Source organism: Propithecus coquereli, unplaced genomic scaffold (assembly GCF_000956105.1).
Source record: "Propithecus coquereli isolate 6110/MARCELLA unplaced genomic scaffold, Pcoq_1.0 Scaffold66, whole genome shotgun sequence".
Taxonomy (NCBI): Eukaryota; Metazoa; Chordata; class Mammalia; order Primates; family Indriidae; genus Propithecus; species Propithecus coquereli.
The window spans coordinates 9418682-9435682 of NW_012152618.1; the positions used below are offsets into that span (position 1 = coordinate 9418682).

A 17001-nucleotide genomic window follows, 5' to 3' on the forward strand; every position below is an offset into this window, starting at 1 on the left:
CCATGCCCAGCTAAGTTTTCTTATTTTTGGTAGAGACAGGAGTCTCGCTATAGTGACCAGGCCAATCTCAAACGCTTCACCTCAAGCAATCCTGCCCCCTTGGCTTCCCAAGGTGCTAGGATTACAGGCGTGAGCCACCACACCCAGCTGGTCTGTTTCATTCCACCCTAGTGCTTCTCTGAGCCTGAACTTCTGGCTCCAAGAATAGTGCTCCTTCCAACACATTGGGACATCAGCACATGATCTATTAGGAATGCATAGTCAGAAAATGGTTGTTATCAGACAGTGATCCTGGAATTTTCAAAAGCCTATATTGAATAAGCATTCAATATTGGTTAGGGTCCAGGCGCAGTGGCTTATGTCTGTAATCTCAGCACTTTGGGAGGCCGAGGCGGGAGGATCACTTGAGGCCAAGAGTTTGAGACCATCCTGGGCAACATAGTAGGCTCTCCTCTGTACAAAAAATTTTAAAAAAAATTAGCGGGGTGTGGTGGCATGTGCCTGTAGCCTTAGCTACTCAGGAGGCTGAGGTGGGAGGATCGCTGGAACCTGGGAGTGTGAAGCTGCAGTGAGCTCGGATCGTGCCACTGCACTCCAGCCTGGGCCACAGAGCAAGGCCCTGTCTCAAAAAACAAAAGTTGGTTAGAGATGCATTCCCACAAGTCCTCTGAGGGCACACCAAGATGCTTCCCAATTGGTGCTGCTTCGAGATGTGGCTGAACACTTCCAACAAAATTATTTGGTAGAAAAGGGAAAAGCAGTTATGGCCATAGGTCAGAATTTATTTCATACCATCTCATTTATAGCATTTTCAAGCACAACATTCTCCTCAACATCATTTACACATGAAAACAGAAAAGCACAACTTGGTAAGGCACCAGGTTACCATAGTCTGGAGAGAAGACCTTGCTCTCATTTTGGCTTATGTAATACCTGGGTAGTTTCTCTTAAGTCTGTCAAGCAGAGAACAAGGTTACGAAAGGTCCATTTATACACACACGGTAAAAAGAGATTAACAGTTTTGGAATATGTGGTATTTTTAAAATTATGACGTTGGCCTAGACTGTAGGAGTTTAGCCAAAGTGGCATTCTCTAAAGCAAAATTCTTATAAAATCTTCTCTGCAATACCAAGCTGCAAGTTTAACAATTTTTGAGCTTTGAAATGAACCAACTTTTTATATTTAACTCAAACACATACGAAAAATTTTCAGCCCAAAACTCTATTTTCACAAAGAAAAATGAAAAATCTCAATTATAATCATACCTTTACTATTCTATAAAATACAGCAACATATTTTTTAAAAACTGTTTCATTTAAATATTAACCCAGGAGAATTTTAGCACTAATGGTCCAAGCTGTATGAAGCCTGGTCAAATTATGCTGCTTGCATAAAGCTTTCAGAACTGGGCTACACAGGGTGTCCTTCACTAACCACGTCCCACCAGTGGCCTAAAGGCAGAGTGTGTTGAGGGCCCCTCCAGGGGAACCAAGTGCAGCCCCAAACACTGTCACATGCATAAAACTTCTTTCAAGTTTTGTGTTCTATCTGAAGACTTAATCTGCATTGTACTCCATGCCATTTGCTTTAATATAAAAATAATGTGTAAAATTATTTACCAGTGAAATAACTCATCTTCCCTCCCCATCCTTTGCATACCGGGGCAGGCAAAGCCCAGATGGGGAAGCCTAGAGTTCCACAAATAGGTGAGCCAGGCACAGCAAGATGAGATGTGTTTAATTAGGTCTATTTTAGGCATTTCCACAAATAATTCAATTCCCTCAGGTTGTAACTAAATGCTTCAGAAAACTAGGACCAATATCAATTTCGATGTGTTGAAAATTCAGTAATTAACAATCTATATATTTTAGTGGTTTAAGGATTAACCTTTGTTAAACAAAGAAACTTACTCACTTTATTTATTAACAGGAATAAAAGAAGCCCCTAATCTAAAGTATAATCTTATCTTTTCACTTTTCCTATAGGAAAACACAAATTGGGTTTTTTTAAATATAAAAACGACAACACAAAACCTGCAGAAAAGTAAAACTCTTCCATACACTGGCTTTACAGAGATTTCTGCAGTTAGTTATTGATGTGATTTTGGTGACTCTGCTTCACCCACTGTAAGCTTGACATTACAATTCAAAATGTTCAGGCTGCCTTGTGCCATCTCAGAGCATACCTACCACAGAGTAAAAACTACTCTCCTGTCAAGGTACATTTTTCTCCAGAAGATTCAGCCTAAAAACTGCCACCTTGAAGAATAGTTTCACAAATGTGGTTTTCCGACTGTCCCACAGTAAGGAAGAAGCCAAGCATGGGGCCATGGTCCCAGCATGCACCTGGCTGGCCACGCCAGACCCCACCACACCTGCCACCCAGCCCTCTGACTCCTCAGAACACACAGTGCTGGTTCATGCTGTCAGTGCCCTGAAAGCCATCTGTGGATTTAACTGGCTGTTTTAACAGGTTTCAAGAAATGTTCATTTTCTTTTTTGTTTTGTTTTAAAATGGTCTCAAAAACGTGTATATTAAGATATACTTAAAATCACATCTAGGGTAAAATCAATAAGATGTCTGTTCAAAAAAGTGTTAACCAGAAGCAGCAGCGAAGCTTCCCTAACATCTGTTTTGGGGCCATGCTTTTTCCCATTAACTGTTTAAAAGCCTGAATCAGCAGCAAGTACACCCATACATACATACATACATACGTGTGGGCACGTGTGTGCATGGGTACGAGCGTGTACGCACAGAAGTACATTTTGGCTGACTTGCCAAGAAAACAAAAGATAAGTTTTGTGTCCCACAAACATTTGCTGTCAGCCTTGCAAGAGTGTTCATTTCCCTGCAGATGGAACAACTTGCGTACGGAAAGTTAAAAACAATTCAGATAGGTGCTCCCGAGCGCTCTAATTACCTGGGATTTAGGTGGCTTGGTGCACATGTTACAGTACTGAAAGCAAATATCACATTCTGATCTCAACATGAATCACTCCCTAAAGAAAAGTATCAGAACTATTGACCAGCACTTGCTTTCCTCTGCATGGCACTTTGGCTATGTTCACCCAGCCTCAACACAACTGGTCTAAGGGTGAAAAACGCCATAAACAGGTTTTCTTTTCTGCCATAAAGTCAGTGGGATGTTTTTGTTGGTTGTTTTTCAATCTTAAGCAACCGGGTATTAGTAAATAACAAAAGTGACTGGTCTGAGGTTTTGTAGGCAGAGATCTCTCATTTTTTCTTAGATTTTTGCTCCTTAAAGAAAAAAGGTATGAAGCTAAGAATTGTTCTTACCATGGTTGACCATGTACATAATACACTGTGCATTAAGTAGCCCTTAATCAAGAGAGGGTTAACCATAGCATTCCCCCTTTTGTTCTTCTGTACATTATAATGTAGCAAAATTTCATTCTTGTCAGATCCAGATTTGAGGTGTCTTCTTCACATTAGGTATAAGTTAATCAAGAGGTCTAAAGCTCTAAATTTGCAGAGCTTTGAAAAATTTTTAACTTACTTCAAAAATATCTTGCATAAGTTTCTATCCCTAAGTTCAAACAAACAATAAAAAAAATAAAGGCAAGAAAGAATACATAAATTGAGAGCTCCTCCTATAATACAAGTGCACGCACATTCGCTATACGGGTTCTACACAGTAAAAGGAGTCATTGCAGCTAATATAGCTTCTCATATCTATTTCATTTGAATATAGCCTTTCTGAGCGTCTTGCCAGCATCATACGAAACAGCAGTACTTCTTCCACCAGGACTTGGAGAGGTTTTTCATTTTGTCTGGAGTCCTGCTTTTAGACTTCTTTGGCTGTTGCTGAGTGTCCGAGTATTGGATGCCAGCGACAATGGCTGCATCAAAGACCTCTTTGAGGTTTTTTTGAGTCAAGGCCGAACACTCAATGTAGGAGGCAGCTTTGATTTCCTCCGCACACAGCTTAGCCGCCTCCTCGGGCACCGGCTTCTCTTTGCATTTGTCCAACTCAATGAGGACTTTGACATCTTCCCTGAGATCCGACTGCGTTCCAACTAGGATGATGGGGGCTTTGGGACAGTGGCACCGAATCTCTGGTACCCATTTCTCACTGACGTTCTGGAAGGATGAGGGGCTCACGACACTAAAGCACAGCAGGAAAATGTCTGTGTTGGTGTAGCAGAGAGGCCTCAGCTTGTCAAACTCATCCTGCAACCGAGCAAAACACCCAAAAGTTATTTTTCAGATCAATTCTTATCAGTAACAAGAACTTAACATTTTTCATGAAAAGTTCTGGCAGGTACTAGAAAGCTCACTGGTCCCAGAAGGAAAATCCAGTGTCGTAGAAACAATCCTGCTGTTCGCCCAAGTGGGGCTGGCGCTCTGGGCAAAAGTGCAGCAGCCGTCTGCTTCCAGGGCCAGCGGCAGTCCTTACATGGCCAAATGTGTTCACCATTTTCATCAATACTCATGGCCTACTTGCAACTTACCATAGAAAAAGTACTTAAAATTGATAGGTTCTAGAAATAAAATTGACTTTATCTAGCCTTCAACCCAGTGTAACCCAGACTTACTCTCTACTGTTGGTACTTAGCTACTCCTCTGAAATTCAGATTGCATCCACACTGATCCCTTAAGACTCCAATCTGACCCCAGTCTGTTAACGTATCTCCTTTCTTTGTGGATCCAGCCCTACCCTTCCCCACAACAGCCGTGACACCAATTCCATCCCACCTGCACTGTGCACACACCCTGCCCATCCAGTGCACACTTAGTGCAGAGTAATGTTAATCAGACACTAGGATAGACCCAGAAATGGAATTGAGGACCACTGTTGTCAGCAACTCAGAAAACTTGTGCCTCTCAATGTCACTTACAGACAGTCGTTAACACATTCTCATTCTGGCTGTATCTTCTCTTTCTCTCTCCCTTTCTCTCTCCTTCCTTCATTTTCTCTTACTTCCTTTCTCCTCTATTTATCTCTGCCAATACCTGCAGCCTCCACATACTGTGCTTTGGACAGATAAAGAAGAAGAGAATAGGCACACCCACCCTACCCTTAGAGTATAGAGAAATGGATCAAATAAGTTAGAATTGATTATAAATAAACCAACCACCCTGCTGTTGAACACTCTCCTGCAGTCATTCATTTGACCCATACGCTGAACACCACCCATACACCACGCACAGTGTCAGGTGAGGGGATTTGATCGTGAACAGATAGATGTTGGTCTCCAAATCAGCATCTCTTTATATCAAACATCCTATAGTTCCTTGCAGCACCATATTCAGCTAACTGGATACTTTCACTCAACTCTTTTATAGGAAAATATTTACATCATCTCATTCCTATTTAGAATTTATATCTCTGGGTGCCAACCATCCTCAGGTATAAAATCACGTATAATTTCCCAATGGCAAGAAAAAGTTAAATGCTATCCATGTTTTTTCATTATTCAGCTGGCATACTCTGATTATTTACTAAGTACTATTTACATGTACATTATTCTCCACCCCTGGCTTTTTTCTCTAGATATAAAGGAAATTTGTATTTCTTTTATTTGAATGTACTTTCTTCATTTGAGGCTCTGTGTTTCAATCATGGGGCAACAACCAACTAATCGTATTAAAGTTAACCAGCTAAAATACTCAGGAACGAATACAGCACTTCAGAATGTTGCTGCCAGTTGTGAGGCGTCTATAAGTGAAAGTTGAAAAAGAACGACTTCAGTTTCTTAGTGCCAGCTTTGTACTGAATGAATAAGCACAGAAACGCAACCAGCTAGACCACAGCTTAGCTCTGAAGCTATTTTAACGAAATGCTCCCTCTGTTCTCAAAGGGCTTCAAATGAAGAAGTACAAAACTGAGACCAGTATGAACAGCCCCTCAGGTAGCGCACCCCACTGTTGGACGGCAGTCACCCTTGGCCGTGCCCTGGAATCTAGGGTTGCATCACCAAGAAAAAGGCAAGCTCAAGGCCAAGCCTTCTGACTGGGCTTTGGGAAGCTGGCTCCCCAGACCTCTTGAGATTCTGGCTAAGAGAGCTTGGGAAGTAAAACAGAAATTAAACACTCCTGCTCGGTGCCTGACCAGAAACCTTAGATATTTGCTGAAATAATGCAATACACACGAGCAACGAGACCAATTGGAATGCACTCTCAAAGAAATGTATTCTAAGGGCAAGCAATTTCCACGTGCTTGCCAGGTCTGTGGAATAGACACTGCACAGGATTCTGTTCAGGGAGGGAAGGGCAGAGACAATAATCTGGATTATAGCATCCCTCTGGTCTGGCTGCAACCTGATTTTTTTTCTTTTTAAGTATAAAGATTTTTCCAAAAACCTGGAAGAAAGAAATAAAAATTTAAAAAAGTAAAAAAGATTTTCCAGGTACCTCATGGGTCAAAAGGCTGAAGACTTTTCAGCTCCCGTTGGCAATGCTGCGGTGAACTACTCCCATTTCAGCACTACGACTTTCTCTTACGCCAAAGGTATGTTATTTCAAGTCCACAGTCTGTCTCTGATCTGCACTTGAGTGAGACTATGAGTCTAGTGTTAAAAATCCCCTTTGACGTCTTACAGACTCACCTAACCTCCCTAACAAGAAAAGCCAAAGACACAAGAAGTGATTTCTGGTTATTTATTCAGCCAATAGAGCTGTACTCTGCTCCCAGCTCATCAGCTTCCATGGGAAACCCACACTCACGCACCATGTTCCGGCCTATCTGTGCTCATGGAGCTCAATGGAGTTTCTTAACCCCGGAGGCTATCATGACAACTGCCATGGGAGGAATGTGTCCTTCCTCCATAAAAAAGAAAAACATGGCAGGTGTCCGAGCAAGTTGAAAAGGTAGTTTATCACATCAGGACCAAGAAGAATAGAAAAGAGCTACCACCTTGGCCAGCGGCGCTAGTAGTCAGACAAACACTGATTTATACTGGGGGAGCAGGAAGGAACACAAGAGCCTGACTTTGTTTTACCAGTAACGCATTTTCCACAAATAGTTTTCGAAGTTGGTTTTCTACAAATTTTTAGATGGTTGCCTTCGTTATTTAGTAGGGCACTCTCTATGAATCAGTACATGAAAGTTAAAAACACAGTACATCTCACGGAAAACACTGCAGGGAGACCAGAAGAATAACTTCCAAATAAACTGCAGCTTACCAACTTAGCACCAAAACCTTTGTTTTTCCCTACCTATAAACTTTTTTGTGTGAAAACATTTCTAAAATGACTCTTGTGCTTCCTTGACTTTTAAACAGTTAAGGAAAAAACACCTAACTCTTCCTTGATAATTCAGAGTCATTTTTACAAAGTTTTTCTGGTAAAAAATCTATTCCTCTTCCAAAACTCTGCTTGGAGGTTTTTCTCCCAGGCCCAGCTGGCCTGTGCCTCTGCACCGAGGCTGTCTCCCTCTTCACTCCCCTCCCTTCACTTATTCCTGAACCAGCTTCTACAAACGGGTCTGTCCTCCCTGCAGACGGCAAGTCTGTTGAGGGGCAGGTTTATGACCCCAGAACCTAACACTCCACTCGTTCACCCATTCTAAAGCCATGAGATTAGGCCCTGTTATGTGCCGGGCAGCAGACGTAAAACCTAGCTCAGGAAGCTACGTCCTGCGTGGATAGCCAGCACCCACCAGGAGCCCAGTGTGACCAGTGGCGTCCACAGGTGGGGAGGAACACTGAGCTGCTGCTCCTCCCCAGAAGGGTCCCTGGGAACCGTGCTTTTAGACTGCACGTTTTCCTGTCTTTCTTCTCATCCTCAGGCTTGTACTTTAGCAAGGATGCCTACATTTACTAAGATACTCCTCTGCCTACGTTTTTTTTTTTTTTTTTTTTTTTGACAGTCTTGCTCTGTTGCCTGGGCTACAGTGCTGTGGCATCAGCCTAGCTCACAGCAACCTCAAACTCCTGGACTCAAGCAATCCTCCTGCCTCAGCCTCCCGAGTAGCTGGAACTACAGGCACACGCCACCATGCCCGGCTAATTTTTTCTATATTTTTAGTTGTCCGATTAATTTCTATTTTTAGTAGAGACGGGGTCTCGCTCTTGCTCAGGCTGGTTTCTATCTCCTGAGTTCAAACAATCCACCCGCCTCGGCCTCCCAGAGAGCTAGGATTACAGGCGTGAGCCACTGCTCCCGGCCATCTGCCTACATTTTAAAAATCAGAAAACCTGACCCTTGGTAGCCAAAACATCCCTACTTTATACAGAGCAATGAAGCTTGAATTATAAATGCCAGCATGGCATTCAGAAAGATTAAGCACTAAAAGACACTGTGTTCTTTGATTTTCATTTTCTTTTTTTTAGAAACAGGGTCTCACTGTGCCTCTCAGGCTGGAGTGTAGTGGCATCATCTAACTCACTGTAACCTCAAACTCCTGGGCTCAAGCAATCTTCCCACCTCAGTCCCCCGAGTGGCTGGGACTACAGGCATGCACCGCCATGCCCAGCTAATTTTTTTATTTATTAAGATGTTGCGGGGGGGTGGCAGGGGTCTCACTAAGTTGCTCAGGCTGGTCGCGAACTCCTGGCCTCAAGGGATCCTCAGGCTTAGGGCTCCCAAAGTGCTGGGATTACAGGTATGGGCCATGCAGGCGGGGTCTTGATTTTTATTTTCTACAGGTAATGAAAAACAAATAGCTCTTGTTTTTTTCTGCTCACAGTAAAGGGGAAGCTGAGATGCTCCCAGGCTGGGCTATTACAACTCATGCTGCCATGGCCTCCACCAGACTGGTGTTCCTCGGGGATCCAGACTAGCCAGTCTTGTGTCACCTTGAGGTTTAAAAAAATAAAATCTGTCCCCAGCTCTGGATTTGCTGTCCCAGAGTAGGTGAGCAACCTGATGAAGGCACTGGCTTAGAGGAGGCTCTGAGGACACTGGAAAGCCTACTTCATAAAGGCAGATGGTGATATGATGGCACCTCAGCAAGTGAAGTGGGCTCTTTCACCTACCTACAAAGTACCCCCCAGCACTTTACTGAGCTCTAGAAAGTACTGGAGAGACAACAAGTCCATTAACTGTTGCTTCGGCAAACTCAAGCACCCTGGGTGCTCATAGGCACAGCATGACTTCAGTGACCTGAGCGCCCACCAAGGGTTGATAACAAGTTCTTCTGGAGAGCATCAAGGGGGATTCCCACACTTGTACCCTCTTTATCACTTCCTGGCTGTTTCCTCCAAGGACCTGGCCGGCCAGTGAGACAAGAATAAATGCTCATGATCTGGAAAGAATAAGCCCAGTTCATTCATTCCTGCAGCTTAGGACTGCTCTGACAAATGTACCTCTGCTTCAAGGGACAGGGCTGGTCCTAGTGAGCCCACCCACAGCTCAGGAAGGGAAGGTTTAACACTTAGGGACGTGAACACCATCTTTTTCTTTAGCAAATGTCTTAAATATCTAGCTCGTTGACCTTTAATAACATAATTATAAGATATCACTAACTTACTTTGAGAAATGATTACAAAGCATGACTGAAACTTTTTATAAAAACCAGAAAGTAATATCAGAAAGTCCTATAAGGTAAGAGCTGTTGCTGACCCTGTTTCCTCCCTTTCCTGGCCATACAGAGCTGGGCCAAACCTTGTTTTACTAGTTTGGAGTTACCTTCCTCTGTGTCCTCACTGGCGCTCCCCTGCCCCAGGGGCCAACAGCAGGGGTGGGTCTACTTCATGCCACTTTAGAATGACCCAGTTACTGCGGGAATCATTTGGAAACTCTTCATTTGGAAACTCGTCAAAGGTTGTTTGGAAACCTCTAAAAGCCTGTTTCCTTTCCCAGCACTGAGCTGTAACATGATACTGACCTGTCCGGCGGTGTCACAGAGCTGGAGTCTCACAGGCCGCCCATCCACAGACACCACAGCTTAAAAACAAGACCCAAATGACAATCAGGAGGTGTCTTTTAACCCCTTTCAGAAAACTGATAGTTTTAGGTATGCCCTATGATTCTCACTCGAAACCCCTCAGCTCCTATCCTAGGTCCTCTAATGAATTAAAGACTTGCCTAAAACAAGGAAGCGCCTTGGAGGCATTTCTGTATACAAAACTTTCAGGGCTGGCAATTCACTCCATTGCCAGGAAAGAGGCAGCAAATCCCTGAGCCCTTTGATGGCACTTCTAGAAGGGCCTGTGCTTTTCTCCCAGCCCTGGGAGATTTATTTTCCTGTCACACTTGTTTCAAAGGACCTAAAAACAACACTAGGGGGGAGAGTGGGAACCAACCTTCCAGTTTTACATCAGTGGAAAACCTCACAAATAATTCTGTTTTCCCTGGGGAAATGCCCCCCAACTTCAGGGTTTATCATAAAATTCTAGTTTGTTTTAAGAACATGTGCAAACACAGGCTGCCCACATCATCCTGTTTTAAAAAGAGGGCACTCCTTATCTCTCTGTCAGTTCAAAGAGAGGATTTAAAAAGAAAAAAAAAAAGGAAAGAAAGCTGTGTCCACCTCCTCCTCCTCAGGGAGGGGGAGGGGTCTGCAGCACAGCAAGGCATGGAAGTTTCTATTTTAATTAAGCACTCCGTTTTGTCTCTTTCTACACAACTTTCTAATTGTTTATAAATGTTTATACTAGCCAGCTGGGGGGGGGAAGAAAAGAAACAATACCCTGTGGTGGGAACCCACTCGTATAGCACCTTTTTATCTAGGGTACCTTTGAGATGAAAGAAAGGTCAGAGAAGCAATTTAAGGAGGCAGACAGTAAATGTCTTGAATTTACTGTCTGTGAATTTTTACTTTTTCTTAAATTTCAAAAAGATCTGAAAAATCAAGATAAAGGACTCCTCTGTCTTTGTATCCACCAAACCAAATGACATAGCACCCCACACATGAGAGCTTTAAGCAGCTTTAAAGAGATACTGAAAAGATACCAACAATAAGTAGCAGAGCCAATGCGGGCGAGCGGGGGCAGAGGCGGCGTGGGACTCAGAAGAAAAAGAAACGCTGTTTACTCTCCAGGTTTAATCCAAACCTGAGCCCTCACCAGGGCCGCTCGGGCTGTTTCACTAAATCAAGTATTTCCCGGCGTCTCTGCGGCTCTTTAAAGTGGAGACGCCCCTTGCGAGCTGAGCCGCCTGAAAGGGAGGGACCGACACTCAGGGCCACAGGTGAAAGCACCTGCGCGTCGCCTTCCGATTGAAACTCGGCAGCGGCGCCAGCAACGTCGCCCTGACGAAACTTCTCCATGCAGTAAACCGACCCGGCAGCCTGAACGCCACCTGCTTGACTCCTGCTGCTCTGTTACTACAGGGGAGGTCATTTCTTCTTCCCTCGGCTCTGCCTGCCGCTCCGCCCACCCCTCCCCGGGCTCGGGTCTGGGCGCTCCGCGTTCCGCGGCGGTCCCCTCGAGTGGCCCCGTGCCTGCGCCGTCCCTGAGGCCAGAAACGTCCCGCACTCCGCGTTTGCTCGGCTTCCCGGCGGGAGCTGGGCCTCAGGAGCCCTCGGCGCACAGCGGACACGCGCCCCCAGCCCTGACCCCGCTGCCCCGAGCCCCGCTCACCCGAGAAGTTGTCGAAGGCCGTGGGGATGTACTCGGTGGGGTAGCCGTTGGTGGTGTAGCTCACCACCAGGCTCGTCTTGCCCACGGCGCCGTCGCCGACCAGCACGCACTTGACGCCGCGCCCCTCGGCACCGCCCGCGCGCCCCCTGCCCCCCGGCTCCCCGGACCCGCGCCCCGCGCGTCCCCCGCGCTCCCGGCGCGGCGGCACGGGAGGCGCCTCGCAGCGGCCGGGGAACGCGGGGTCCCCCTGCTGCGGGGGCATCGGCCCGCGCGCGCCGACGTGCAGGAGCGAGTGAGCAGGGCCCTGCCCGACCGCCCCTCTGCCACGGAGGGCTGCGGGAGGGAGGAGCTGTCACCGATGGCCGCGGGCGCGTCCCCCGCCCCCGAAGGCGGCCGTTCCAGGCCGCACGCCTTGCAGACAAAGGCGGCCGGGGAGGGTCGCGCCTCCGCGTTGCAGCGGCGCCAGCCGGCTCTGCCTCGCGCGACGGGAGCACTGCGGCCCGAGCGCCGTGGAGCCCGAGCGCTCTGTCTCCGCCCGGCTTCCCCGCGACACGACGCGTGGGGGGCGGGTGGGCGGGCGGGGAGGGGAAAGAGGCGGGTCCTGCCGGGCGGATCGGCCCCGGAGCGAGGCCACAGCGCCACCCGTCGGCGCGCCGCGGCCCTGCACCAGCTCCCGAGGAGGCGCGGCGGCCGGCCAGGCGGGGCTGCGGACACCGGCGCCTGGGGACCTGGAACGCACGTTCTGGGCAGCTTCCTCCCCAGCTCCCGAGACAACGACCACAGCTCCACCGGCCGGGGCGGTTCCGCTTTCTGGCGCCCATGCGAACCGGGAAACCTGAGCTTCTTCCTTTCCCCTCAGTGCGGCCTCCCGCCTGCCACGGCGCTCCACCCAAGGGGGATAATGAAGTGTCCTGGCGGCACGTTCTGTAAATGAGACTTAATTAACAGGCAACTTTTTTTTTTAAGTCAAACTACTACCGGTCGTGTGATTTTTTTTCATATTGAAGCAAAAGGATGCCAGCTCCATTGTTAATGTTCATTGGACTTTTCCTTTTGGCATGCCATGAACCTCTATACGTGGATGGCCCAGCAGATTTCCTTATGGCCCCAGTTCCTTCATTTACTTAAACGTAATTTGGAGACGTTAATATTATCTAAAAAAATATTCCGTTTATCTTTGATTCCTTTCTCTCTCTGCCTTCCTCCTACATGTAGCCAACAGTCCATTCAAAAAATGAGATGTCTCTTCCAGGCCTAGACAGAATACGAAGACTGATGGGGATTTACACAGTGGTGTGAGGAAAGCCACATACTATTAATATGGATACAATACTATTACTAGTAGCAGTGAAAATAACAATAGCTAATAAATATTGAGCTTTTATAACATGCCAGACATTGTTGTAAGCCCTCTGCATGAACTGATTTCTTTAATCATAACATTGCTTATACCCATTTTACAGATGAGAATACCTGAGGCACTGAGATATTAAGTAATGTATTTGGATTCCACAAGCTAATAAGTGGCAGTGCCAGGGTCCAAACCCAAAGAGTCTAGCTCCACAGCCTGAGCTTCTAACCAAGATCCTGAAGGCAAAAATAAGCTGGTGTGGTAAAGTCAGACTTGGAAGTACGGCCATGGCTGGAATGCAGAGATGGATTTATCAAAAAGCTAGAAGCTTGAATCCAGGGCCCCTGACTTACAGAGAGCATCTTCCAACGCCCCAGGAGACCTAGCAATGTGAGTACATGGTAATATATTTCTGTAAATTTTGCAAACATATTTTAACCACCACAAGTTAAGTCCACAGTGTCTTTTTAGAGGATAACTCTAATTTACCCTCATATTGAGTAGCTTTCAAGTAGCCATGTCCATTTCAGGGATCAAGCCAAGGAAAGTGAATTTGGGGAGACATTTTGTTTGGATTTAATAGGATATAGAGCCAGGATGAGGGTGAGGTAAAGGAAGTGTCAAGGGTGCAAATTTTAAGGGGACTCTTACTCTCAGGAGTGAATGTTGCACCTGCGTGAATCTGAGCTCCCTTAAGTTTTGAGCTGCAGGTACCTGGCTTGCCTCTCCGTCGCCCTGGCCTTGATGGGCTACGTCTGTGTGGTTTACAGTTCCGTGTAGTAGTGTCATTGCTAGCCATCCAGATGTAGGAATGGCTACCAGTGACACACCTACTACCCTCTCTGAGAGTCGCATTGGTGTCTACCTGAACTGTCTGTCCTACACTCCCCACATTGGAAGGGTTCCAATAGCAAAGGACTAGCAGAGTTTTAGAGGAACAGAGCCGGAAGCTAGACCGTGGCAATTCTTTCCATCATAAAACACATAGCATTGTTAGAGAAGGTTTGGCTTTCTCAGCTAAATCTGATTAAAAGGGAAATTCTCTTCTGTAAGGAATATGCCTGTACTCTAAATGCAGCAGATACAATTATAAATGCACCGTACATTTTTGGAGGGGCTCACATGAAATAGAATTGATCTGAATTCTTTTTGTTTGTAAGGACACAAACCTGTCGTAGCACCACAAAGAGAAAGTTCACCTGTGTATGAAATATCTTTCTATTCTTCTTTATGTTATAAAACTGAAGAAGTGATAAAAGAGTATAACACAGAAAAATGTAGGAGAAAATAGTATTATAGAGTTGTTTCAAATAGTTCATTAAAACATTTTTCTTATGAATTTTGTTGAAGTTTATGCGATTAGCCTAATTTTAAAATTTGTAACTTGTGATGCATTTCTCACTTAAATAAATATTTATTTTTGTACCTAATTTTCTGTTCTTAATTTTGTATTCTTTTTCTTAAGGAAGCCCCTAAAATGTGATAGGCCTCAGGCCCTACAAAACTTAGCTTTGCCCCTCCAGCTGGCTGTCAGTTTTTGTGTCCTATAATCTTCCACTCTTGCTTTACCCATTTTTATGTCGAATTACCCCATGTCCACTCATTCTGGCCCCTCTTTCTGGACTCAATCAGCCCCCTGCAGCATTATCTCAAATGCCTGGAACTAACTCTTGCCCTATTCATAAGAATCTTCTGCAGACAACATATGAGTTCGGTGTTTCATCCAAGTCCCAAAGTAGAGAGATAACAGAATGCCCACCCAGGTCACGGGCTGCAAGAATTCCTTCAAGGTGTGTGGCTCTAAATCATATGATATATTTTTTGTTTATTTGTTTGTCTGTCTCCTCTTACATGCTCCATGGTATCAACGACTTTTTTTGTGTTCGTGCCTATATCCCACACTTAGAATCATGCAGAGCAAATAGTAGATGCTCGATAAATACTTATGGAAGGTGAGAGTAAAACAGACTGTTTTGTATTTTTTTAATGCTGTTTTTATAAAATATTTTTAGAATGCATGAGTCAGCATAAATCTTTTTTTTTTTTTTCTTTTTTTGGAGATGTGATCTTGTTCTGTCGCCCAGGCTGGAGTACAGTGGCTCAATCATAGCTCACTGCAGCCTCCAATCCCCGGGCTCAAACTATCCACCTACCTCAGCTTCCTGAGTAGCTGAAACTACAGATGCACACCACATCTCGCTAATTTTTCTTATTTTTTAAGAGATGAAGTCTCCTTATGTTGCCAAGCTGGTCTCAAACTCCTAGTTTCAAGTGATTCTCCTGCCTCAGCCTCCTGCATGAATCAAATTTGACCACTTCTTTCAGCTATTAATATGAGGTCATGTCTTAGCTCTGTTTTAAGACAAAAATGCATCACACCCCATATATTCCCATTTGATTTCCACCAAGACTGTGCAATGTCTTCCTTGTGCCATGGGTCTAGTAAATCGGGGAAACCCTGGAGCATGACTAGGTGCAGAATTTCCGTTCTTGAGATCTGGTCCCTATGAGACTGACCAGCCCAGCTGTGAACGTTTCCCCTACCTCACCCTCCCGGCGCACCTCCTCCAGGCCTTCCAGCAACCACAGTGCGATCAACCCAACAGAAGCTCTCTTCTCCTTGAACCTCGAGTCTGCACCCCTTCCTTCCTCTTACCCTGGCTTGTTCCTGTTTATCAGACAGGTCTCTGCTTAGGTATCGCCTCTTCCGAGAGCTTATGTTGCTGTACTTGCGCTTTTCCCTATCACAGCACTTATCTAGTGAAATAACCTGCCAATGTATGGCTCCCACCCTTGCACATCATGTCCTAAAAGGCAGGATCCCTGCTTCACCAAACTCTTCACACCAAGCATTTTACTAATACATTTTTTAGGATTTTTTTCATAAAGTTCTTTGACCTATCCCACGAGCAAATAATTAACTATAATGAATTTATAGTTTTTTACTAATAAGGTAAACGGTCTAAAAGATTTTCCACTGTGTAGCTGTCAATATTTGTATCTTTTGGGGGGCGGGGGGAATAGAGTCTCACTCTATTGCCCAGGCTAGAGTGCCATGGCGTCAGCCTAGCTCACAGCAACCTCAAACTCCTGGGCTCAAGCGATGATCCTCCTGCCTCAGCCTCCTGAGTAGCTGGGACAAGTGCATGCCACCATGGCCTGCTAATTTTTTCTGTTTTTGGTAGACATGGGTCTCAGTCTTGCTCAAGCTGGTCTGGAACTCCTGACCTCAAGCGATCATCCCGCCTTGGCCTCCCAGAATGCTAGGATTACAGGCGTGAGCCACCATACCCAGCCGCTTTTGTATCTTTTGACATATTTAAGAAATATGTTAAAATAAATGTTTAATTGCTTTATATATTCCTCACCATGGTGTCATTTCCATCACCAAATTCAATATAAAGCTGTTTTTCCTACTATTTATAACTTTTTACTATTTACCCATCTTCCATAACTGAGTAATAGCAGAGAATCAAATCAGAAGAGTATGGTTTCTGGATCTTTCCTATACGCATGTGTGTTCATTCTTTAAGCCATAACCCTTTGCCTTGGAAGCATTACTCTTGTTTCTTTACTTCAGCAATGCTCCAGTTTTCTAATGTCCTGTAAGAGGACACCAGTTAGAAAATTACTTTTCTTAAACTGCAGATTCTAAGGTGGAGTGTCCACTGCCAACATGGCTTGACTGCTCTCAAAATTCCCTTCTATGTATGGTTCTGGGCTAAAGTTGTCCAATGAGACGTGCTCCCTCAGAATTGGGAAGCCTGAAGGGAAGTAGCCGAGGGTCGTGTTGTCAAACATGACAATGAACAGTGCACAGGTACCAGAATGTCCTCACTTGCCTCCCGCATCTCCCTGCTGGCTCCGCTGGCTCAGAGCAGCCCCCAGCCCTTGTTCAGCCACTGGACCCACAGAAGCTGCAGCTCCCACGCCCTGTGCCTCAAGCTCCCCCTTCACAGATGGCTGGCAGCCACACCTGTATAGCTTCCTGGCTTTTCTCCAAGCTCTAGGTGGTACCCTGCACAAGGGCTTCCGTTGGATGGGATTAGGCACTGTTTCCCTCCGAACTTCCCTCCGAACTGTTACCCTCCGAACTTTCCCAGCAACTCCTGAACTCATGAAAACTCTCCTTCCTTATCCCTGCACCTTGGAGTTGCTCTGATT

At 45.5% G+C, this 17001-nt stretch overlaps 1 protein-coding gene across 1 annotated transcript; it reads right to left on the minus strand.

Annotated features, from left to right (window-relative positions):
* Positions 1 to 768: 768 nt before the first annotated feature.
* Positions 769 to 12000, minus strand: RHOU (ras homolog family member U). The gene is made up of 3 exons (XM_012660374.1): positions 11487 to 12000; positions 9791 to 9849; positions 769 to 4191 (listed from the first exon to the last, which is right to left on the minus strand). The coding sequence occupies exons 1-3, from the start codon at positions 11746 to 11748 to the stop codon at positions 3736 to 3738; spliced, it is 777 nt and encodes a 258-aa protein (XP_012515828.1). The 5' UTR covers positions 11749 to 12000; the 3' UTR covers positions 769 to 3735.
* Between the last annotated feature and the right edge of the window lie 5001 nt (positions 12001 to 17001).